This window comes from Glossina fuscipes, unplaced genomic scaffold, assembly GCF_014805625.2.
Source record: "Glossina fuscipes isolate IAEA_lab_2018 unplaced genomic scaffold, Yale_Gfus_2 147, whole genome shotgun sequence".
Lineage (NCBI taxonomy): Eukaryota > Metazoa > Arthropoda > Insecta > Diptera > Glossinidae > Glossina > Glossina fuscipes.
Genome location: NW_023998490.1, coordinates 1,676,348 through 1,701,361, shown reverse-complemented (window position 1 = coordinate 1,701,361; position 25,014 = coordinate 1,676,348). Strand labels below are relative to the sequence as shown.

At 33.6% G+C, this 25,014-nt stretch overlaps 3 protein-coding genes across 3 annotated transcripts; 1 reads left to right on the top strand and 2 right to left on the bottom strand.

The window, feature by feature from the left end:
• Positions 1–2,272: 2,272 nt before the first annotated feature.
• Positions 2,273–11,461, bottom strand: LOC119641295 (alpha N-terminal protein methyltransferase 1-like). The gene is made up of 3 exons (XM_038039891.1): positions 11,377–11,461; positions 11,001–11,235; positions 2,273–2,405 (listed from the first exon to the last, which is right to left on the bottom strand). The coding sequence occupies exons 1-3, from the start codon at positions 11,459–11,461 to the stop codon at positions 2,273–2,275; spliced, it is 453 nt and encodes a 150-aa protein (XP_037895819.1).
• A 730-nt stretch (positions 11,462–12,191) lies between these two features.
• On the top strand, positions 12,192–12,918 carry LOC119641229 (40S ribosomal protein S26). The gene is made up of 3 exons (XM_038039789.1): positions 12,192–12,299; positions 12,405–12,582; positions 12,647–12,918. The coding sequence occupies exons 1-3, from the start codon at positions 12,297–12,299 to the stop codon at positions 12,805–12,807; spliced, it is 342 nt and encodes a 113-aa protein (XP_037895717.1). The 5' UTR covers positions 12,192–12,296; the 3' UTR covers positions 12,808–12,918.
• A 10,381-nt stretch (positions 12,919–23,299) lies between these two features.
• Positions 23,300–24,875, bottom strand: LOC119641248. Its single transcript, XM_038039824.1, has 4 exons — positions 24,863–24,875; positions 24,485–24,752; positions 24,314–24,371; positions 23,300–24,211 (listed from the first exon to the last, which is right to left on the bottom strand). Coding segments are annotated over exons 3-4 (507 nt in total). The 5' UTR covers positions 24,316–24,371; positions 24,485–24,752; positions 24,863–24,875; the 3' UTR covers positions 23,300–23,706.
• Positions 24,876–25,014: the final 139 nt, after the last annotated feature.

Genomic DNA, 25,014 nt, shown 5'->3' with positions numbered 1-25,014 from the left:
AAAATGGTTTATAAAAGTGAATTGAAATCAACTTTGCCAAATTCTAACCATTTAAGTCCACTTTTTGCATATCACCGCATATAAGGATTCTCAAGGAATGTAAATTTTTATATGTCAAAAAGGCCTTGGATTAAATTCCATATAAGATTTGTCATGAAGAGTAACCCCTTATAAAAAAATTAAACTACATTTTAAACTATTAAAATTTTTAACTTTTAATATTTTATGACGAAATTATTGCGTAGCAAAATTTTAGGGAAAAATTAACGGTGCTGAATTCGAATCAAATAGATCTATTTTGTAAACCGTATTATATATATAGAGATTATCATGAAAAGTAAGCCCTTTTATGGAGAGAGAGTGTGGACTTTCATGAAAAGCATGGCTTTCCATGCAAATTGTGTATAATTTTGGTGTATTCTTACTACAACGACTGCACAAGTGTTTTAGAGAAGGCTGTGTAGGGTATCTTATTATTGGCACCGCCAAACTATAATTTCCGTAGTTGTTTTTGTACAGTTATTGCGACAACAATGGAAGCAATCAATGAATTTAATTTTTTTCTTTTGTTATTATTGTACAACATATGAAGACAAAGCAATCACACATAGAAGTAAAGATATATGTAAAAGAAGCCTATAATCATTTTAACACGAACTTTCAATACCTAACACATACTTTCTGGTTACTCGTTTTATAGTCTTAAACGAAGGCAAATATTTAAAACCAGCAACGAAAGACCCCACATAGGGTGATAATAAAGAAATACATTGATAGGTCTTTCGTCAATAAATTCGAGAGAGTGACAAGATCATTACGATTTTTACAAGCGCCCGATCCGAAATAGTTGCCTGCCACAGTTCACATTTCTTTGCCTTAAAGTGGTTACAAACATTTTAACACATTAAGTGGACATTGTTATTATATTAAATAATATAAAAATTAAAATTTTAATTAAGGTTAAGTGTAACAACGTATGTCATTCATAAAAATAATACTTTTTTATGCACTACACTACAATTGTGCAGCACCTAAAAGTGCTTGAGAGAGACCTACTTCTTATTATACCGATCGATTTAGAATCACTTTTTGGTTGGATTTAAACGTGTCTTTCTATGTAGTCATCTTTTTCCTTGTATTTAATCTATAAGCTTCAATTTGTTAAACATTTTGATGAAATTTGTATGCTGACATTTACTGGTAAATGCAATTGGTTACTTATAACGAAAACTGAAGTTTTCAATTCAATGCTTCCATTATATCATACCAGTAATTTAACATAAAAAAATTAACTGTAGTAAATTTGGACCTTCTCGGCCTATTTTCAGAATCCTATCCTAACAAGGATTTTCGCGAAAATCGATCCTTTGTAGAGAAGTAAAGTCTAAGTTTTACCACGTTGTGATAAGAATGGACCCATAATGTTACCGTAATTTCATACAAAAACGAACTTTGAATTATATTACGATTTGGGCCCGTTTCCCCATAATATGCACAGGAAGAATATGCCTTTGTGTAGAAACAAGATATAATTTTTGTGTTCTATAATAAAAATAAAAATTGTGTTAGATAATGTGGTGTAGCATATTTGCTGGTCGGCTATCATCTGGATGGAGATTAATTCCACTTTGTAACGTAGTGTTAAGCAATTCTAAGAAATCACTCACAGACATGCTTCCCACAATCAAACGAAGCGCGGTCCATAAACGCGACTCCGTCGTCATACGTTTGACTAAAGCGACGGCTCTTATCGCATTTTGATCATCACTGCAATCAATTTCCAAAACGTTATTAATAATACGTAGCATATCCTCTTCAACGCCACGATCTTTCCCAATTTTAACGATTCAAATAGTCAATGATAAAAGTTCGAGATTTTTAAACATCATAAGGTAAAGCCACAATTCTAATGACGTATGCATATGACATGTTCCCATTGCAATTGCATTTTTCCATAGCCTATTTTTCTGATAACCTATGAATTTCGTGTCGAACGAACAAATCATCGTTTGAGGCTATGCATGAAAGAATTTTCTTTTTTCGTCCATTTCTCCATTTAGTCCATATATAGATAGATGTAAGGAGCAAAGCAGCACACAGTTCAGTTCAATTTAGTTCAGTGTTTTTAAAGTTTTTGGGATGTGTGGTTAAGTCTTATCGCATAGAAGAAGCAACCTATGATATACTGTCCACTGTTTCTAATTTAATTTCCAAATGCACATTCGTTTGATGCACTTCTGTTGATTACTCGGAATCCACTCCTGGCCTCCTTTTAGTTGGTATCGTTTGTCGCTACAGGTGATTGAGGCTTTTTCTTTTCCTCAAGTGTTGCCGGCGGCGGAGGTGGCGTTGTCATTCTAACACCTTTATCTTCAGTTAAGTTCATGCCGAGAGGCAATTTAGAACTACTTTCGAAAGTCTCTTACAATTCTCATATTTTACACAGCAAATTTTTAAAAACACTAAAACACAATAACTTTACATGGATATGACTTTTTTCATCAAAAGGATTCTTTCCTTTTGTTTCTTAGAAAATAGAATATTTTATGCAGTCTTTTCGAGCAGATCAAAAGTTACAAATGGAGACCGCGAAAATGAACAATAAAAATGTAAATTGCCGTTAAGTAGCGCTTTTTGGTTTTGTTTCTTTTCGTTTGTTCTTTTCGTTGTTAAGCTACAAATACGTTATAACATTTTTTGTATTAAATTTTTAGGATCTTAGAAGTGACAACGCATTTGCAATAGAACAAATTAGCTTTTTTATATTGGAAAACGGCGTTTGTAGATTACGTAGTCTACAAATTTTTCAACAAACAGAAAAACTTGTAAAATCTTGGCTTAATTGATGTAATTTTATTATATGATTCTTCGTAGTTACTGATAAGCTTCTTAAGATATCTTACATCACCACAAGCATAAGCGTAAATAATCTATATAATCTAATCTATTATCTAGTGTCTGGCAAAGAAGTAAAGAAGAAATATATAGAGCAACACACTTTTTCTATAGTTATTTCATTTATTTCTTCGTAGGTATCTAAACAACCTTAGCTCTTTCATTATTATTGAGTGTTCGAAGTTTGCTCTTATATATTGAGCACGAGCCAAACTTGTTGGAAACGACAGGCGAACTTGTTGAACATTATTATTTGTTTGGGCTTATATCTTGTGACTGTTCTGGATTTCCGCCGCTCGGGATTCTATTCAGTGAGCTTCAACGTGGGAGCATAAGTCTTAAATCGAGTTCGTAACAAACGTGTTTTTTTCAAACTTCGTATTCCTTTTGTTTATTTTCATTCAAAGCGTTGCCATTTAAAAGAAAAAATAATAATGTTATTTCTACTTTGCACGGGTAATCCTTATAATCCTTATAACATTTTCTACATTTTTCATGCGCTCATTGTGCGTTTGCTTTTTGATTTTGAAAGATTTTTGGCTTTGTTGAAAATAAAATTTTAATACCTGAGAGTAAAATTTTCTTTCCTTTCCATTTCAACTGGCACGTTTTATTTCTATACATTTTACAGTTGTTTTCCTTTCTAATTCAACTGGCACGCTTTATTTCTGTACCTTCTGCAACTGTTTTTCATACGAATTCAACTCGCATGTTATTTAGTTATATCAATTTCAAACTATTATTTTCTCTTTTTCAACCAAATGTATTTATAGTCAATAGCCATCTCTCAAATTCTCTTCCTCTAATCGCAAGCATATCGTCAGACCGCATCAATTTTTCAAATAGCTTTTAATGACATAACCAAGATTCTTTCCAGTCTTTCGAAATTCGAACACAATGTAAGTGAACGTCGTATGTATTTTAGCAAGAGAAAAGAGAGTATCCCGGAGACTATTGCAAAAAATACTTTAATCTGGTCTAGCTCCTCAGGGACAAAAATATCAATAAAAGCAAGTAAGAAAATTAAATTCGGTCGGGATCGAATCTTTTATATCCACCACCGTTAAGCTACAAACGACAACAGAAGTAAAAGAACAAAATTTTCATGCTCATGGACGCAGCTGAATTTTTCTATTTTCAAAATAAAAATTTTTGTCGCATAGGCATGTGGGCATTGTAGGCGTATACTTGGAAACGTTTAGATCAACTGCAAATTCTTTTGCAAATTTGTAAGCGATATTTTCACTAATGGGAGAATATAATATTGGATAGATGTGGGCAATTTTTTTCATTTTTGCACATAAATGCTGCAGAATCGCCAATAGAATGTGTGTCCGAGATTTCATACGTTCGTCTGCTATAGTTAATGAGAAATGAAAAAAAAAACCAATTTTTCGTACCTTTTGGAAAACAGAGGTCTTCTCAGCTTACGTGGTACTGAGGGCGGTTTGCCACATTTTCAATACGAACCTGCGTGCAAGAACTTCCAATTTTTGTGCCATATTTGAGGACGATAGCTTCCTTTTTGTATAGGTTGCTTGTTCTTGTTCATTTTAGTTACAGGTTGCTTGTTGTTCTTCCTTTTTGTAACAGGTCGCTTGTTCTTCTTCCTTTTTGGATCTTCTTCCTTTGAAGTATTTATTGGTATATATTTGTATTTGACTCACTAAAAAGAGGCAAGTCGTGGTTTGGGAAATGCAGAAAGGGACAAATTACGATGATCTTTCTATGGAATAGTTTTGTAAAGATATGATATCGCAACAAGTGTGGCTTTAGAACTTTAAAAGTCATTTAAAATGCCCCTTGTTATTAAGTCCTTGCTTTTGCGAAAGGCAGATTCTTCTCATCAAATCTAGACAATTACGTTTATTAGGAATTCCAGCCGATTAATGTACCACTTGCATTGGTCTGGTGGCGAGCGGCGGCATATCTCGTTTGTCAATCAATGAGTGTGTGTCTGAATCTAACCAAAATCAAGAAATGTGTGTGTGGAAACTACCAAAAATCAAGGAATGTGTGTCGTTTATCGTAGTTTGATTGTTCTTTTCACGATACGAAACGTGGCCACACTTACCAAGATGGTATTTCATAATTGTTTGCCATAAATAAATATGTCAATTAAATATAAATTTTAAAATTTTATCTTTTTAAGTTTTCTTTTGTGATATTGTCAGTACCATAACAGCCCCGTGGTTAGCTGATATATGGACGTTCTTTTAGACTAACTTGTAAAATTGAATAAGTTTAGTTTGCTTATTTTCCAAAAAACTAAACATCTAGAGGTGACGATAGAAGAGCGAAAGCGACCATGTCAAGGAAAAAGAATCGGAAACAATCAGGAAACCATCAAAACCATTAAAAAGATTGACAATTTCTATTTCTATAAATATATATATATACTTTACAGCTGATTGTTATTATATACGTCCTTATAAGCGCTGTAATAAATGAAAAATGGCTTTCCCTTTTAAAAGTGTTTAAGACTGTTTAAGACTGCTTAAGACTGTTTAATAAAGTTTCTATGTTGAATTCTGCTATTTTGAAACTTTTCGTAACCCAGGCGCATGATTTTGCTTGGAATTGAAATATGGTTTGATGTAGAATTTAATGTAAGCATATTTATCAAATATCAGATCGCTGCAAATCACGATTGTAACGTCAACTTTTATATATACATTAAGGCATATATACCGGATGTAATCGTTTCAGAAATTGTGAAAAAATACCCCATCTTGTGGGGTAAGGAAGGGTATGGGAAAGCAAAAAAACAAAAGTGTGGCACGAGACAACCGAAGAAGTAAGCGAGGAAATTGCTCATGTAGTTTACGCAGACGCGGGGAAAAGCTGGAAGGATTTAAACGTAAATTGAGGAAACTAGACAATAAACAGCGCAACGTTCGCACATCACTCTGGATGTATCGGTGGTTTGCCATAGAACTCGGACTGGTGCGTGTAGTGCAAACTATAACGAAAATAAATAAATTGATATTTACTAAATTTTCAAATTTTCGTTTTATTTGATTTTTTTATATAATAACGAAAATTTATTTAGTCAGAGAATCTGACACACAGTCCGCGATTTTTGGTAATTTTCAGACATACACTTTTTCATTTTTGGTAATTTTCAGACACAAATTTCTTAATTTTTGTTAATTTCCAGACACACATTTCTTGATTTTTGGTAATTTTCAGAGAAAGATTTGTTGCTAATGAGTATTAACATCCCAGTATTAATATCATATTAAAAATAACTCTGTGCTGAACATATGCGAGGGTAGAATAATATAATTCAAATTAATTAAACAACTACTCTGTGCTCAATATAAGCGAGGGTAAAATTATATAATTCAAATGAATTTTTGAGGTGTGGTGGTAGTGCAAAAAGAAAAAAAAATTTAGCAAAAAGCGTTTTCCATAACAGTGGTTTTAAATTGTGAAATTAAAAGAAAGGTGTCTTTAAAGTGAAGAAATTAATATTTTTCCACAATGTTTTCAACTGATTTACGTTTTGTCATTTATTTGACCGACAAAAAAGGCTTACCTGAAAAAATTGTTTCAACTGTTTATTGCGATAAGTGCATTTATTTTCCTCTACATATATTTCCAACTCCACCATTGAAATATACCACCTTTTCAAGCATGACTTGTTTTTCTTTTTTGTGATGAAGGGAATATTCTTAATAATAATCACAAAAAAAACATATTCACTCTCTTAAGATTATTGAAAATAAAATTTTAATTAACAATTGGGAGTTACTTTGAACATTAAGTTGCGATTGCAATCAACACGAAGAAAAAGAAAAAAAATTATCGACCCATAAAAAAAAACAAATTAAAGTTTAGTTACAGTAAATTCAAATAAGAATTATTAAAACGGTAATGAGGACGAGAAGAACAAGAGAAATAAGTAAAAATTTTGAATAAAATATTTTTATTTCAATTTTCATATTTAAGAAGTTTCTATTTATATGCTATTTTTAACTTTAACTGATGTGTTTTTATTATCATAGCTTATTATCAACAAAAATTAAAGTAATTGAATTAAGTATCACTTGAATTTGATTTCATTTAAACGAAGTTTTCTTCATTCCTGTTACGGTTGATTAGCTTTAAAAACCAATAAATTTTCAGTTCATTTCACCCGCAGATAAATGATTGGAGAATGCACGTCTTCAACTATCATTAATTTTAAACCAATTGAAAGCGTATTTCGTACAATTCTTTTTCGATATGTATTTTATTCAAATATTTTGAAATATTTTTTACTGTAATATTCTTTGAATCGATAGATATACTGAAGCAAGAATCATACTAAAAATATAAATGCAAAAGAAATTTGCCAAATTTTCCATTAGTTAGTTTGTTAATTGTGTAGGTGTAAGCGTAGGATTATTTTTGACACACGTTAACTCACTATGTAAATCTACATTTGATAAGAATTTGTTTGTAATGTAGGACATCACTAATCAAGTAAGTTACTCGATACCAAGTGAAAACAAGTATACCGTTACTTTAAGAAAAACATTGATTTGCTAAAGCCGTTTACGTATAGTAGTTGGCTTATGAAATGGATGAAATGGATGAAGCAAACCAGGAATATGTATTACTAATACGAAGCTTTATAATTGTGCGCCAGCCGCAAGGAAACACGCAGACAAACTATGTTTTCTAAAGTGAAATCTTCACCAAGAGTATAGCTTATAAGAAAATCATGGCCTTTCTCAATCATATGTGCTTTGTTGGGCTCATCGCGATTTTGGTTCACTTACATTTTTACATTCATTCTGGTGTTGCAAGTTAAGAAAGCGTCAGCGTGTCTAGCTCAGTATACAACTTTCACAATTTCAAAAAATAGAGAAACGAAAGGATTCATCACAGAAACTCAATATGAAAATTGGTAGATAGCATACATATTCGTGGGACCCTTCAACATTCTTCGTCGTGTATAGCGCTTAATCCTTTGGATCGAAAATTAATTGTCGTGTTCTTATTAAACTTGGCGTGCGAATGCATTCTAGCATGACGAACGGACGGACATGGCTAAATTAACTTAGAAAAAAAACAAACAAAAAAACAACATTGCTTAGTTAAGCACAGGCAAAAACAAACCATTAGACTACAAGCACCACCACTCAGACTGAACTGATTATAATAAAGTTTTCCTCCGATTATTTCGGAAGCTTAACGGCATAAGCAGAAGCTCTCTATTGTATTCACTTAAATAAATTTTAATGTAAAATGATAAGTAAATGTATATGCTGTGCATTCTCTAGTAGAGGCATTGCACAGGATTTTATAACATGGAAAGTTGACAAGGGCGGCCAGGAAAACAAAATTCTTAGGCGATATCACAGGCCGACATGCCGCCGGCCGTAGGTCGATAGAGAATTTGGTACTGATCAACAACTTTATAGTTAAGTTATACATTTTGGATAATAAATATATTTCAAAAAGATAACATTACACTGGCCTACATGTTTGATCACAGTAGTATTTAGGGTTAGTCGTTTTTGATATTGATCTGTTTTCTGAATAGTAAAAATCGGCTTAATTGGCTGAAATCTTATATAGATAATAATTACGCGTAGTGCGATTTTCGAAAATTCTTGTTTCATTATTTCTTTAGCTATACGATGGTAAATAGGAAAGCAACGCATGAAGGCTTAATTAAACTATTCCAGGAATACCCGAAACTGTGGCCTCCTTGGGCGGCGTCGACTAACGAAAAATAAAAGGAACTGACGTGTGGGCTTAGCTCGGAACTAAACTAGACAGTAACTGTTCGGTGGGTAACAACAATTTTAAAAGCCGCCAGCCTTGGTCTGAAAAAGCTTCACGGGGGTCGGTCAGCATCTATTATAACGCGTACCAATGGTATGCGCATAAACTGGGATATAAGAGGGCCGTAGAAACAATTAACGAACAAATCGTGCGTGACAAGAGACTAGAGGGAAGTCTCCGTTTAGAGGTCGAGGGTTTTTTTGAGTTTGAGGAAGGCGTCTAGATGGGGCTGTACAGTCATAGAGGATGTACTAAGAGGAATAATAGAAATGAATAGCAAAGCTGACACTAGCACTGACGGGACGCCTGCTTGATGTCGTGGACGCCGCTCACCGTCAGACCATAATAGCGATCGCCCATGCCTCCGCGCTATATTCCAAAGGTAAATTTGCATTTATCTTTACTCATTGTTATTTATAACTTCTTTACTTATTTCTATTTAATTTTACATTGACAAACAGGATATGCTGCCGCTCACCGCCTGACCATAGTAGCGATCGTCTATGCGTCAATAACATAATATTATATTAACTAAACTATATTTGTTTCTGAAAGCCAACATAAATGAAACAAATTTCTGATTGCTATTTGGATCAAATTTTTTTTATAATATATTGTTTGGATCCTGTCATTATTGGTGAAACACATTGCGTAGCTGAACAGATGACCGAACTCGGACAATATGTGATTTCTACAAATTTTTATTTTGAGATTTATTTATATCTGGTAGTGTCTGGCTTTCTGTCGATTGTTTCTTATTCGAATATCCTTCATGGCGACCTCACGACGAATTCCTTGAGATGGTGCTTGATTGTTCAAGAACCGATATAATTCCGAGAATTCATTTTTCTCTTCAAGTGCAGGATGTCCTTGACACTTAGTTTACATATATGTAAATATTAGGTAGTTTAGAAATTTCTACGGTTTTTCACTATGAAATAAAATAGTTTTTCTTTTATAAAGAATAAATTTTTGTTTTCGATGAATTACGTCTCACTTTCTTTCACAAAATAAACATAAGCCGGCTTCACACAACTATGTACACCTTGAATCCTAATAAATAATCCTAATTAAGTTATTTCTAGTGTCGGGAAAAACCGCAACAAATATCCGGACTACGGATATTTTTTTTACTTTTTCTCTCTTTTCCTTTAATTGTTTAATTTAATTTAATTACTTAGCCTTTTAACCTTGCTTACTTATTACATCTACAAACTTCCTATTGTCCATAACCTATGAATGGGTGACAAATCTTTGAATTCTTACCAATTAGTGAAAAAATTTGCAAAGTCTTCATTTGAGCCACATCATTTGAACGATTAAACAATGACAACAGAGGTTTATTCTAATTTCATTTTTTATCGCTAATCTTACAAGCTTGACAGTAGATTTTAGCCAAGTATAAATTTTTGGTCTCGGTTTTACAAACCTTCCTAAAAAGCAGTAAATGTTTCGTCGATCTGTATTAGTATTGAGGAAATTAGTATACACTCACTTTTCCTTTTGAAATATTTGCAAAAAATCCTAAAAACCCAAAAGAGAAAATAAAGAAGCCAATTATAATTTGTTTACAGAGAAATAAAGATCCACACAAATAAAACAGAAACCAAAATATATTCTTGCAGGTGAAACGTAACTTATGAAAAATTTGTTTGTTTTTGGTTGACCTACGCTTTGAAATTTATTCAAAGCCATCTATGATTTTCTTATACATTTATAATAAATAGGTAACCCACATATTATTCCTGTATACTTAACGACACTATTGTGTGCCTGACGATCACATTTTTCTGAATCATTCTCTTGTCCCCGCAAAATAGAAACTATTTTAGCTAACAAATCACCAAACAGAAGCAAGTAGAGGGCCAGTTCGCATTTGCTCGTCAGAAATAAAGTTAAGGAAATTACCGTTGAATATGAATAAAAAAATGTGAGAAATACGCACTGTCTCTAGGAAAAGTGTCTAATATTTTGATGCTTACAAAGTAAAGCACAAATAAACGTGATGATATTGACCGAGCCTTTTTAAATATTTTAAATATAGGTTTCTGCAGATCATGTAGACGTCTCTATAAACCACAACAAAATCGGAAAACTGCGTATTTTTTAGAAGAAGAAAACATGTATATCTAAAATATGTACACAGCAAATACATTATACATTATTTTTGCATTACTAGTCATCGCTATCGCCACCCTGATACTACTACACTGAAGTTACCCTTAGATCGTCTCCCACAGCATTCAAGGATCACATATTTTTTTTTGCAGAAGTCGACTGGTTATCATATAAACGGGATATAGACCTTTCGGAAATTTTTTTACCGAGCCAATTTCACGATGCGGAATCCAGTCTGTTTCAAACACGTTTCGTACATTTTTAACGGTCTAGCAACTGACGAGTCCTCATCATCTTTTTCGACTTCTCGCGAACTTGTTATATTCTCTTTAATCACAAAGTGACTACCGGCAATAAAACTCTGGCGAATGCCTACGAAAAGAAGTAGGAGATCCACTTCAGTGAGATATCCTAATACCCACTGAGACCGAACTAGGTTATATTTAGGTTATTATTAACATCGGGCTGGAAATCTTGGAGGCCAATGTTCGTGAGCTTTTGCAGCAATGGCCTGATCAATGCCAAGATCAACATTGGCAAATAGCGGCATAAGCAGGTTTTTTGAAACTGCAGAAGTTTTACTCGCATCTTTAATCTTTAGTTCGCGTAAAAAATAATTAGAACCTTGAATATCTAAAGTGTTGATGTAGCCTAGCCCTCCAAGCATTTATCAAATCCTATAAGAACATATTGTGTTGAATTTACACAGATTTTGTAAAAAGACATGAACTAATCATACATATTTCAAAAGTTTTGATTGATTTGACATTTTAACAAAGCTTTCTTAGATTACTTTGCGTTTCCCGACGACTTTGCATTTTAACAGAAGTGTCCGCTGTTAAAATGCCATTTAACAGTAGTTTTCATTACTTTCCCGACGGCTTTGCACTTTAAGAGAAGTTTCCACTACTTGTTTGCCATTTAATACAGCTGAATGGCGTTACCATTTTTATTTATTTCATAACACCTTTTTTCTATACTAGATGTGAATTCGTTTTATGGCATAACTTTTATTTAAATAAAGCTTATACACATCCTACAAAAAATGGCAAAAACTGGAATGTAAGAGAATTCATTTCCCAAATAACTTTGTTTCTCGCAACACATTTTTTCGAAAATATTTGCAATTTATCAGTTATGCATTATTTAAGATGTAAGCCGGAATTTTGCTTCCAAAGCGCACAATAAATATGTATTCGACAACTAAATATAAATATTTATTTTATTTAAATATTGCGTAATGAATTATCACATAAGAATGCGGACTTTTCTATAAATTTAAGAAGAATAACGCACGATTGAATAACTACAGAGTTGTACAAATTTTGTCTTGACGATCTCAAAAAGAAATGTAAACCCTAATCTTTTAATGAAATTTTCATCATGTTCTCAAACAGTACATAAAACCTTAGATTTGGCAATACTATTGCAGCCAACTTCACGCGCGTTCTGTTATCTTTCTTTCTTTTTCTTCCGGCACAAGAAACAGCTACAGAGTAAAAATGGTGTGTTTTAGAAAAAAATAATGGAGAACTGTAAAAATAATTGATTACAGAACTTATCTAGTTTTCGTGTGATGTCTAATTTTTTCCATATTTCTTTCATTGAAGACAAAGAAGCGTCGTAATGGAGGTCGCTGCAAGCATAACAGAGGCCATGTGAAGGCAGTACGTTGCACCAATTGTGCTCGTTGCGTGCCTAAAGATAAAGCTATTAAGAAATTTGTGATTCGAAATATTGTTGAAGCTGCGGCAGTGCGAGATATTTCAGAAGCCTCCATTTGGGACAGTAAGTGTTAAATATAATTTGTTTTTAGTGCAATTTTATTTAAAGTAATTTATTTTACTTACAGCTTATATCCTGCCGAAGCTGTATGCTAAGCTTCACTATTGCGTTTCTTGCGCCATTCACTCTAAAGTTGTCAGAAATAGATCTAAAGCTGGCCGTCGTATTCGTACGCCACCCGTAAGGACTTTTCCTAAGGACATGGCACGTAATCAAGCTAGAAAATAGTTACTAGTTGCTAGTTATCAAATGTGAATAAAAGTTACAAAAACAGAAAATGGAGTGTACTATTAGCGAGTGCCAAGTAGAATTTACATTCAACTTGTGTAAATCCTCAAATGCCTAGTCTTTATCTAAAACCTGGGGAAGAATTATTGGATAATTTTCTATAAATAAATTTAATATATAATTTTAGTTTGAAATAAACCTGGACAAGTTCGACACACTACTCACAAGCATACTTTGGGGAGCAGACCTATGAAACAGTATTTGATTGGAATTATGAATTGTTGACAAAATCAATGGGGCACCATTTAATTCAAAATTTGCCTCTTGCCCAATAGTCCACTTAAATGAACGTTTACATTAGAAGAGGTATAAAAAGAATCGAGTTGTACGTATCAAAGCGGAAGTAGGCCTGTTTAACCTACACCGTTGAATACTTGTTTACGAAAAATTATTGTTTGCTTGATAAAAGCTTTCTCGTAATCTTTACAAACGTATTTTCCAGTGCATCTCTTGAATTTTATTCGCTGCCGTTTACTTGAAAGGTGATGTGAAATTAAAAAAATTCGACTTCGGCGATTTGCACAATTTTCCTTTGGGGCATATTATCTATTTGAAAGCTATAATCCATTAAAATGCATGGATTTTCTAGACTATTTGTTAATAATAATCAGGTTCTTTGTTAAAAAAGTGAAACATGGTACTCTTGTAGAACTTACCTAGTAGATATAAATTTCTTCACATGGGATTCTAATTTGAGGGGCCAATAGGTTTGCTAAAACTATGGAAAGGGTTATCTGTCTTTCAAAACGAATCGAAATATGTGCGTTAAGCGTTTCGTAAGTTTATAATAAATTATGTAACCTACCATAGCCTGAAAACAAAGTAGTAGTAAGAGGTATTTTTCCTATATTTTAAATGAATCTTATTGTACAAATATTTTATCTCCAACCAGTTGTCATTTTTCGCCCAAAATTATTATTATGACAGTACAGTAAAATGTCTGGATTTTGGGAAGAGAAAGTAAACAAATAAGTTTCGCAAGCCCCTTTTGATCTTTACACCATTACGGAAATTTTGCAGCGTTGGGGATAAGTCGTAAAGCATGCGGCAATAGCCCGCCTATATGTAGGACGCATCATAGCTTCCAGCTAAAGTGTCTCAATTTTTTGCACTTCATGAAAGAAAGGTATGATCTAGCATGGACGCCTCTCGACTTTCGACATTTACTTCACTAACGCTTTTTAATCGGAGCGGAGAGTGGAATCGATAGTCTAACCATGTTGAAACGGCTCATGATGCATGATTCCCTTCCAGTCCTATCAAACGCAAAGCAACACGTTTGCAGATTCACACATATTGGACAGCGATCTTTTTCGTACGTTTACAGAAAAGGCTTGATTTCGAATTGTTTCAGCGGCGATTAGCAAATGGATATTCGGTCCATTTAATTCTCCGCTGTTAATTCAGCGCCGTATAGAATTAATACTATTGTTGATTATCACAACATCAATATTACATTTTTAAACTTGACCTTCCTGCCGCGGTTCTCTCATTGGTTGAATCATATCATGACATCCTGTACTTTACGATAAAGGGAACTTAACTACCCCGACGATCCAGTAATACAGAACCGGTTGTCCCGATTCTGCGTCGCTCCAAGGCGAAGTTGAACTTTGCCGCGGCAATGTTGTAAACTACGATTGCAAACGTGTTATTGAAGGAGCTGACGGAGTTTGTACTATAGTCGGTACGCGTAATAAACTTGTACCCTCCGCTAAACTTTCAAGAGGTTTAGCAAATTTGATACAAACTATGAATGCTGAAAATATCGAAGATTCTTTTCATTTTATATAAATCATATTAGTTCCTCATAACTTATGTAAACACCATAAAGGCAAGAATATTGTTTTTTTTTTTTTAATTAAATTTGATTTTCCTTACCAATGTGGAATTACCTACGGAATAATTCTTTTTTGTCTCGGCTACTACCGATGATTCATCTGACAATCACGATATATATAGTTTTAAATTTTATAGCCTGGATTCAAATGCAACGGTATGTGATAACTAAGTTACAATTAATCCGCCTGAGTGGCCGAGTAGGCAAGAGTGTCGACTAGTAACTCAATAGTCGTGGGTTCAAACCTCAAGTGCGGAAGAATTTTTAATAAAAAGCCGATAGCCCTAGATGCTAGTGCTTTAAGACTTTAGTCTTAGAATTTATTCTCTGGCTAAATTTATAATAATAATAATAATAAGTTACAATTATAGCACGAAATGATAATGACTCGAGCGAATAACTCAACGCTAAGATATTCGATCTGCCTCGAGAAATTAAATTCTTCCTGTAGCTTTTGTCCGACGGCGATCAAGCTCGTTAGGTTTTATTTTGATAGTTGGTGCCAAAGCGTGAAAGTCGGCGACTTCTCTTAGATTAGATCCGTTCACTCTGGCGTACACCAAGGCTCTAGCAGCATTGCTGCACGACAGGGTACCGGGAGCCGAGACAATGATTGAAGTTGGCAGCGATGAACAAAGTATTGCCAACTAAGAGGAAAGCGAATTGGAAAGCGAAAATGACAACAGTAGTGCAGATGACTCTAACGGAGATTGTATTGAAAGGAAATCTGTAAAAACGTCACCTGAGATTCCCTCCGATGTCAAAAAACTTAATGAAAAAGAGTCCGAGACAGTTAGCAGTGCGCGCAAACGGCGGTTGGAAAAGGAATATTCAGAATTAGTGAAATTCGATAACATCGACATGATTTGTAAGGAATGTAAACACGATAAGGTTTGGAAAAGAGTAAAGATGGGCACTCAGGTCGCAAAAAATGCAGTTGGAAAGATAGAAAGAAACCAATCGCGAGAAACGCAAACAAAAAAATTTCGTTGCGATCCGCTACAAGGCCCAATCGAAAGCAAAAAAAGCTTTCGTGAAAAACAAGAACCTTTAAGATGGCATTTGTTGCATCAAAGAAAATGAAATAAGTATAGGAAATTAATAAAAGTTCATTTTTACATATTTTATACGCACTGTTTACGTGCACGGCTTACAATTACTTTATGTATCTTTAATTTATGCAACACAAGAGTAATTTTTAATTTAATATTAAATTTTATTTGGTATTTCGCTATTTTCTTTTTTTTCCAATTCTTTTTATAATATTTTTCGTTTTGTTTAACAATCTTTCACTTTGTCAACTTTTTCTCAACTCAACTTGTAAAATGGCTTTGACTTCCCGCTAAAAACCATTTTTTCGTTTACAAGATTTGTAAAAAAAAGTATCATGTGTTGAAAATAAAAATAGAACAGAGTTGCTTTCAATAAATGACAACGAATAGTTTTGTGTTAAGCATTGAAAATGAACGCCAAATCGCTGTCAAACAAAAAAAGCTTAGAGAATAAAATCGCGAAACCAAAAAAAAAAGAAGTGCGCAATAAGAACGCTCTGAAAGGCTATGGGCGAAGATTTATTAAGAGGTTTAGCCATGTGTAAAAGCTAAAATCTGATCTGATTCAACGAGTGAACGACGACTTCAGCTGCATCGCACATTGGTCCGTTGGCAATAATTTGAAAATTAATTCGAATAAAACGACGGCGATCGTGGTATCACCGAACGTTTACGATTCCGACTAACATGGTTAAGTACGCTGCCAGTATTGGCTTGGTAATTACCTCATGTGTGAGTAAGTGTAAGTGCAGGTGACACATCGACCTTATGACTGTGCGGATTCACAATATTCTAAGAAAAACTGCGTTTATCTTCCTTGTACGTATCGATTCATGGCAAGTTAAAACTAATTAAATGCCTCGGTGGGCCACTTATATGGTATGGAGCTAAATAATACCTTGATTGCGCCTCGAGCGTCAAGCTACACTTTGCTGTCAATAAATGCAGCAGATGCGTTTTCAATCAGCACAAATACGACAGAATTTCGCGGTTTTCGATAGAGATTTTAAATTCTGATCTATCGTCGTTTCCTAATATGTGAAATGCGATCTTTGCCCATAACCTCATTTTTACTTGTAAAACATAATATCTATTTGAGAAAATCCGGTTTGTGCGATGCAGACGTATGATGAATTTAATTCTCCCAGACCATAAATAAACTTCGGTGCTCGCAATCATAGAACTTTTTCAAACGTTTGAAGTATAACTTAACGAAAGTTATTCATATAAAGGGATTGGCTAGTATTTAAAATAGATCAACAATAAGCCGCTCACATACAGACAAAATAACAAACTACTACTGCAAGAGGAAATATGAGGTTACATTGCCATTCCCGCTCGAACAATATATATCATATCCTTATGTTCTTTGATAAATGCGTTTTGAATTTCTGTATCCTCAACTTCAACCTTTTTATGAATCAATTTAGCTCAAGGCTTTAATCAAGAATATTTAATGGAGACTTATTTCTACATTTTTTTGTTACATTAAGAATTTTTCCAGCAACTGGAATTAGAATAAACTGAAATAATTTTCATATCTCTCAATTAATATGTGAAAATCAATATATTTGTATGCATCGCAAAGTGCATTTTATTTATTGTGAACTACTCGTATAAATGTGTAAATGCCTAAACGTGTGGCGATATGCTCTTTGGGGGTGTGCTGCTTAGCGGTGCGTTGGACGGTGTGTTTGTTGATGATGATCTGTATAATGGAACAATTAATTGATTATGGAATTTTTCTTTAAATGATGAACATAAGCTTACCATTGGCATAAAGCAAATGTTGCTTGACGATGAGCGGCGTGTTGGGCGGTGTGTTCCTTTTATATTCTAAACTAAAATAAAAATAAATAAATATATAATAATTATATAAAATATATATATATATATATAAATATATATCCTTGCGTGGCGGTTTGCTTCTTGCTAATGTGTTGTTGGACAATATGTTCTGGCAGTATCCTTCTTTTGTATTCTAAAATAAAATAAAAATAAATAAATAAATAATAATTATATAATCACATTTACATATATACATCCTTGCTTAAGGGTGTGCTGCTCGATTAAAGCTTACGAGTTATATTAGTAACAGCTTTTCCCTAAATATTGATGTTATTTAGAAGCACATGCAAAATATATTCTAATAAGTTAATACTGTGATTTTGCCCGTCGTAGTTGCAGCCTTGTTTTGCTACCATTATTCCCTGCATTATTTCGCCGGTGTCCTCTTCTGGCAAAAGTGCTCCGTAGCAGAAAGTTTTCTACGCATTCAAAAACACGGCGCATACCTCTTCGGCTGGACAATCTGACGTTACATGCCTGCTGGTCAGTATTAGCTTGTCATTTTGCTGTTCTGCGACCTTTTTGACCGCCGCAGACCGCAGACTTGTTGCTCTCGACGACGTTTCCATCTTCAATCCAATCCAATCACTAGTACATCCATACAGATGTGCGATCGGTGCTCAAGATTTCTCATATTTATCTTAATATTGCAAAACTTCCTCTTCACTGTCTCCACAGGAACTGGATGACGAATTTTTATACTAATCTCCGTTCCTCCGTCGCCTTGCCCCATAAGGTGGAGTGTTTCTCTAAAGTTTATATTATAATTTATATAAGACAATAATAAAAACTATATATATTATATATAATAAGATATTTGTTGTAATTAATAATGATGAACATGAAGAGAAGCATGAAAACTGGAATAGACCAATTATCAACATAGAGTAAAATTTAATACGAAAACTTTATTTTCTAAGCTAAATAAATTAATTTTCCATAACGAAAACATGGCAACGCACCTCGAATTCGGATAAATAAAAACCATAAAAAAGTTAATCAAGAAAATGCTTTGGTAAAAAATTCTTCTATAACAAGTGAAATCCACCCACCAATCAATAAATGTACAAATGTGCAATTAAATTTTCAAGATTTGTATTGTTTGCCAAGAAGTTTATGCTACATTTAAGCTTTTAATCAGCCCCTAATTCTTCAGAATCGAAAAAAATAAACCTACATAAGAGTAATCAAGAATTTGTACTCGATCATGGACGACCATTCAATTTCATTTGAATTTGACCTACAACGTCTCCACAAAAATCTACATTAAAAGCCTACGCCTAGAAATACACAACAATTCATAGAAACTGAAAAATATAAATGATGCATAATATAATATTACATAGCATAAATGAAACAGAGTTTAATTTTTTTTATTAAATTTTAATTAATTTATTTTTAAATTTTACATGGTACTTCTATTATAGGGGGATGGTGACCCGATGAACCTATAGCTTTCATCAACATCTAGAAAACACTTGTGCTTTAAAAAGAACAGTTTACAGCAATCATCAACCTCTAAAGGTTCCCTTTAAAGCCAACGACTTATTGATTTATAGATTTAGACTGAGACTTACAGAGAAAAAATTGCTTAAAAATTAAAGGCTTAGATTCTATCCACATAAAATTAGTGCTCGCTTAGTTAGTTTAAGATGCCGCAAATGACCGATGAATACAAATGGATTATCCCAGATGAAGTTCCAACAATAATACATAAAGTTCTAATATCTTTATGATTTGTAAGATCAGCTATTACTATATAAATAGCGGTCTGAGCAAAAAAAAATTGTCGGTTTGTTAGTCGGTTGTCTATTGTCTAATTGTTTGTTCCCTGTCTATTTTTTGCTTGCCTTTCAATCTGCCTGTTTGTCCTTTTGTATTTCTTTGTCCATCGTTTCTTTACGAAATTATTGGAAAAGTAAGGAAGTCCTTAATAATAATTCTTTACCAATTGGTGATATCTTAGCCCATCGCTGCATATTAACCCAGAGAAAGAACTTTGCAGGAAGGATATTTACATGTTTGACCATTATTAAATTACTAATCAACATGTCCTTGGTCAGTCTGCCTCTCTTTACATAGCCTGTGGTGAGCGCTCTCCTAGTGAATTTTTTTGCGGCGTAATTTTTTCGGAAATTTCTGGTTTAAATTAATCCGACATCATCTTTTTGTACATCTTAAAAATCATTAATGAAATAAAACCAAAAGTAAAATTATTGCCTGCAAAAACTACAAAAATGAGTGGCAGATCCACTTTTTATAGGATACTCCACAAGCAAAATAAAGACATGTGCGTGGGATAAACGTAGCTCTTTGGAAAATGCCGACTGCGCAGCCAAAGTATTAGAAAAATCTACTTCTAACGGGGCAGTCAGTCGTGGCAGTTGTAGATGGTAAATATGAAATGGATGAACATAGCGAAATTTCGACAAGGATCGCCGAACTTCGTTCAAATCTCAAATACACCGATTAAGCAAATTGGCGGAAAAATAGGTCAAATACAAAAAGCTGATTGTTTGGATCGTCTAAAATTCGGCGAAATTGAAATTACTTTTATATAATTCTTAATAAATAAATTTGGTAACAATTGCCTATCCCAATAGGTATTGTTTTTAACTTTTAAACGTTAAGAAACAAAATCTCAGTTAGCTTCCTAAGTTCATTGCATAGAGATAACATCATTATGGAGAAGCCATTGTGTAAAACTGTGAAAAAACAAAATGATATTGAATGAAGAGTTATCAAGCATCTCATGGATTTCAAAAACATGACGTTTCGTTAGGTATTTCTTATTTACAAGGAGTGGCTGTAGCAACCACTTGTTTAATGGCAACCAGTGTCGAGAATAAATTGTCCAAGATTTCGATTTTGCAGATGACATCATTATTATTGGATTTAAGTGGTATTTTGCGATTTACGTAGAAGTTCGCGTTTAAGAGAATATCATCCGCATTGGTGATATATATGGGTATGGAAGTTTGCACCAAAAAGTGTTAACGAGTTAATGGAAGAAAAAGCAACAACTAGGCCTAGAGCAAAGTCCAATCATATTTGAACCCATGGACATAACAATATAAACAATGTTATAACAAAGAAGTACTATTTGTTATATAAGTATCATTTAGCATATAAGTACCATTTAAAACCATACTGTAAAAACTGTATGTATGTAGATATCTTAGAAGAGGTGGAATGTTGCAAAGTAGAAGAAGTCATGTTTGCGAGGCAACAACTTCGTAGTTTGGCTATGAATACTTATGTGTTTTGATGGCAAGCTTTAAACAAAAGAGAAGAGTGCGGTGTAAGCCCTTAAGTTGCTTGAGTGCAAAATGTGAAAAAGTCTTCAAATCCAGCTATACAAAATTTACAATTCAACAAAGAATTTGTTGGGACTTGTTAAAACAAAAATCGTGTAAAAAGTGCGTTCGTTTTTGTTGGCGAATCGCGTTATTTCAAAACCTGCAAATTATTCGAATTCGATTAACCACTTTTCACAAATTCATTTCAATAGACGCACTATCAAGAGAGTCAAATACGAAATTAACAATTGGTACTTAGTCATCCGCGCTATTCTCGCGATTCCATTTTCACTTTATTGCAAAGTGTTTCTTGTAGAAACCGATGTATAAACACTTGTAAGCTTTGTTTTAAATTTACTTTTATTATTTCACAAATCTTATCGTTCTTTTTCCTCCGGATAAACGTGATTGTTCTTCTCTACATATTTTTTCCACTCTGCGAGATTATTTTCTCCCGAATTTTTGACTTTGTTAATTTTTTCATTCATATTTTTCTTTTCATCTTTTAGGGAGAGAACATCATCGAAAAGCTCCGGATTTTTTCCTTCAACATCTTTGAGATCTTCAGTCTCCAATCTACAGTTCAGACCGTTTCTTAGTCTTCGCTTTAAACTGACCAACTAAGTTTTAAGCGCTTAGAGACTTTTTCTTGAACTAGAACTAAATGAAAACTATTTTGAAGTTTATATTGTTATTTTAATATAGATTGGGGATGAGGGAGTGGGGGGATAGACCTAAAAATATTTCTAATTAATTCGATCGCATTTGTACTTGCACAGCGAAAATTTTCACGCTTGAATTGTACCTATGACCAAGGAATGTACCTGCCGTTTCTAACTTTTCTACCACACTCGGCATTGTTACAAGAAGACTTAGTTACGACAATACGGCAATTGTTATAAACGGAATTACATATTTAGCATTATCCTGTTATTGGAAGATATGTAAGCTTTCTTATTAGAGAATATCTGTGAGAAGATTTGAAAAGCAATTAGGCAATTGCATCGTACAGAAGAACAAATAGTTTGATGAAAGGTTTTAATAACAAAGTATGGTCGCCTTTCTTCAATATATCTTTAAAAAATGTGTGATATGTACCGGACTAAATTCTATGGCCCTTGTAATTTAAAACAAAATAATATATGAGTTACAATTGACACCATTGTCGTTATTCATGTTTGACGGCCCAAGATATGCGTATAAACATGTACTAAATAATATTGCTAAGTTTAATGACAATTTCTTGATATAGGAATGATAAGAATATTCCCTTTATGTAAAAAATTGTTTCATTAAAAAGCAGAATAATTTAGTAAGAAATTTTTCGCTCGTTTGAGTAGAAAAACGGAAAAGTTTTTATATGCCAATAATCAAAAAGTGCTAATTGCACTACTACTGATAGTTATCAATAACTTTCATTCATTCCCATCAAACTCGTTACTCACATCTTTCGCATTTTTTATGGTCTTACGAATCTCGACTAGCAAGCCAAATGCTTGATATTAAAATTTTGCCATATTTAACTCCGGACTACATTAATATAACTTTCGATCTTTCTTCCCTATAAAGATTTCCATTAAAAATAAGCTTTCAATTGTTAAAGACTTCGACTTTTGATGTTTTTAGGCATAAATAATAACGTAGAGTGCCTAACAGGTCGGTTATGCCCGACTGCAATGTTTTAACTTATTTTAGTTTGCGCAGCGATTTTTCCCATCATTAATGAAAATGTTTTTTTTTTGTTTGTTTTCTTTATTTCACTTTATACAGTTTAGTAATAATTATAAATGTATAAAGCAAACCCTACCCATTTTATATTTGCATTGATTATATTGAAAGAATTACTGGCTTTATATATAGTTCCATTTCATTCAATCACAAAGCGGCTGTGTATACAGCACATGTTCCGTTAGCCAATTCTTTGCTTTCCCAAAATTATCTTACTATACCCGCTTGATAATGAATATGTGTTATGCAGATTCCCTAGAGTACCTAATGAAAATTACAGATTGTTACAGACTTACTGTATACAGCGAAGACACGCATTTTGAGGACAACGGGGCGAAACCATTTGTACGTGGATGACACGACTTTAATTGGACCTAATTATAAACATTTAACACAAGTTTGTATCAAAAGTTATTGAAATTGATTTCTCCTAAATATCCTATGGCCGGACTTTGATGGAACAAAAGATTAAAAACATAAATGGCTTAGGTTAGTTGTACAGTTGGCAGTAGTAGTTGGTTAGTAGGCTAAATACTCTTTCGTTATATGCAAATCAAATATGCCTTAGTAAAGTCTTTCTATTCTATCATAAGAATACCATATAGTTGTTCTTATAACTAATTTAGTCAAAGAAATACATTCTAGGACTACTGTGTTATCCGCCTGAGTAGCCGAAGGCGAGGAATCTCGACTAGCAATTGATGATCAAATCGAGTTTCGCGAAAGCGATGGACAACTGTTGCGTGCTAATGCAGAATTGAAACAAAAAATTACGGAAAATGCCCGAAATGAAATAAGTATTGGAGTGAAATTGTTTATGAATAAAAATTCCAAAGAGTGTGTTAAGGATGCGGCAAATGCTCTGATATCCATATTAAATGTCGATTATGTAGATAATGTGGTGTTGGCATATCATCCAAACCAATATCATACAAAAATTTCGCCTGGTACACCAGATGTCACAGCAGCGACTTTGCAACACCAAAGCGAACTTAAATGGAGCCAAAGCGCTTTGCGGTCAATTTCTAATTAGCTACAGCGTATGTTGCAATGATAACGCAACAACGAATCCCTATTCCCTCGATTGCGCGCCGTTCCATGTCCTGCCGTTCTGTACATGAGCTACGATGATGACTATCGGAATCTGTCGATCTGCTAGTCTATCTACATACAACGGTGATGTCTCATGAGCTGTTCTCTTCTCGCCACTTTCGTCCATTTGCCTTACCGTGTTCTGCTGTCTGTCAAATCGTTCCGGTGTGCAACGATCACCGCTAGAATCATCCAATAATATAACATCGGATTCATTATCTTTAGAAATTCTATTTAAATTATGTTTACTATTTGCAGTGGTGGTATGTTCGTTACGCTTGCTGTATTTGTTGCTTACACTACTTTCAGTACATTTCACAGGTAGAGTATGTTCCATTTCACGCTGCGAACGACTGTCGTCACCTTCAGTATCAGACATGTAAGCACCTAATCGAGCTTGAAGAAGAGCTTTCTGTTTCATTAATTCCTCCAAGTTGAGATCATCCTCTATAATAGCTAAATCGGGACTAGCTACATCAGCCGGCCTGAAAAGCGAAAATAATACAAAAGCTAGCGGCAGGTGTAGGTAATACAAATGAATATCATTTACATAGAAAAACTAAGCTTTCTTACAATAGTCTACTCACATCGCTTCTGAAGTTTGGATAACCACCACTTAGACATCATTTTTTATTGATTATTGTACTACTGTTATACATTTGGACGAAAATGTTGAGTATGAATAAAAATTTGTCAAAATTTGCAATTAATGAAAGATATATATCGCTTGCGAAAATTTGATCAAGACTTTCACCTACTTGGGTACCCATGTCCATATTTTTGATGGCTATTCTGGACGTGACGAAGAAATGCGTCAATCTATACCTAACGCATCTACTTGATTTAAATATATACAAATTAAATACCCATTGCAAACCTGTTTTGGCGGGCATTGACAAACATTCGGGTTTTAAATCATCAACTGTCATAAATATGTGGATGATCTTTCTATTTCCCATCCGACCGTAGCATATATGCGGCAACGGGCGTCAATTTAGAATTCTACGCTCATCAAGAATACAAACACTATAGAAAATCTAATAAGACAAGATGCGAAAAGAAAGCAAATATGAAAATCAAATCTTGAGTGATATATTGAACGTAATGTAAACTACATTAATAATTCGCGCACTTACATATAAAGCTTTATAAAATGCTTATCAGAATTTAATTCGAATTTAACTAAACTGGATTATGACCACAAGTTAACGAATACAAATCAAAAAGCTCTCTATTAATTCTCTGGTCGTACAACGAATTCTCTGGTCGTACAACAAACTTTTCTGGT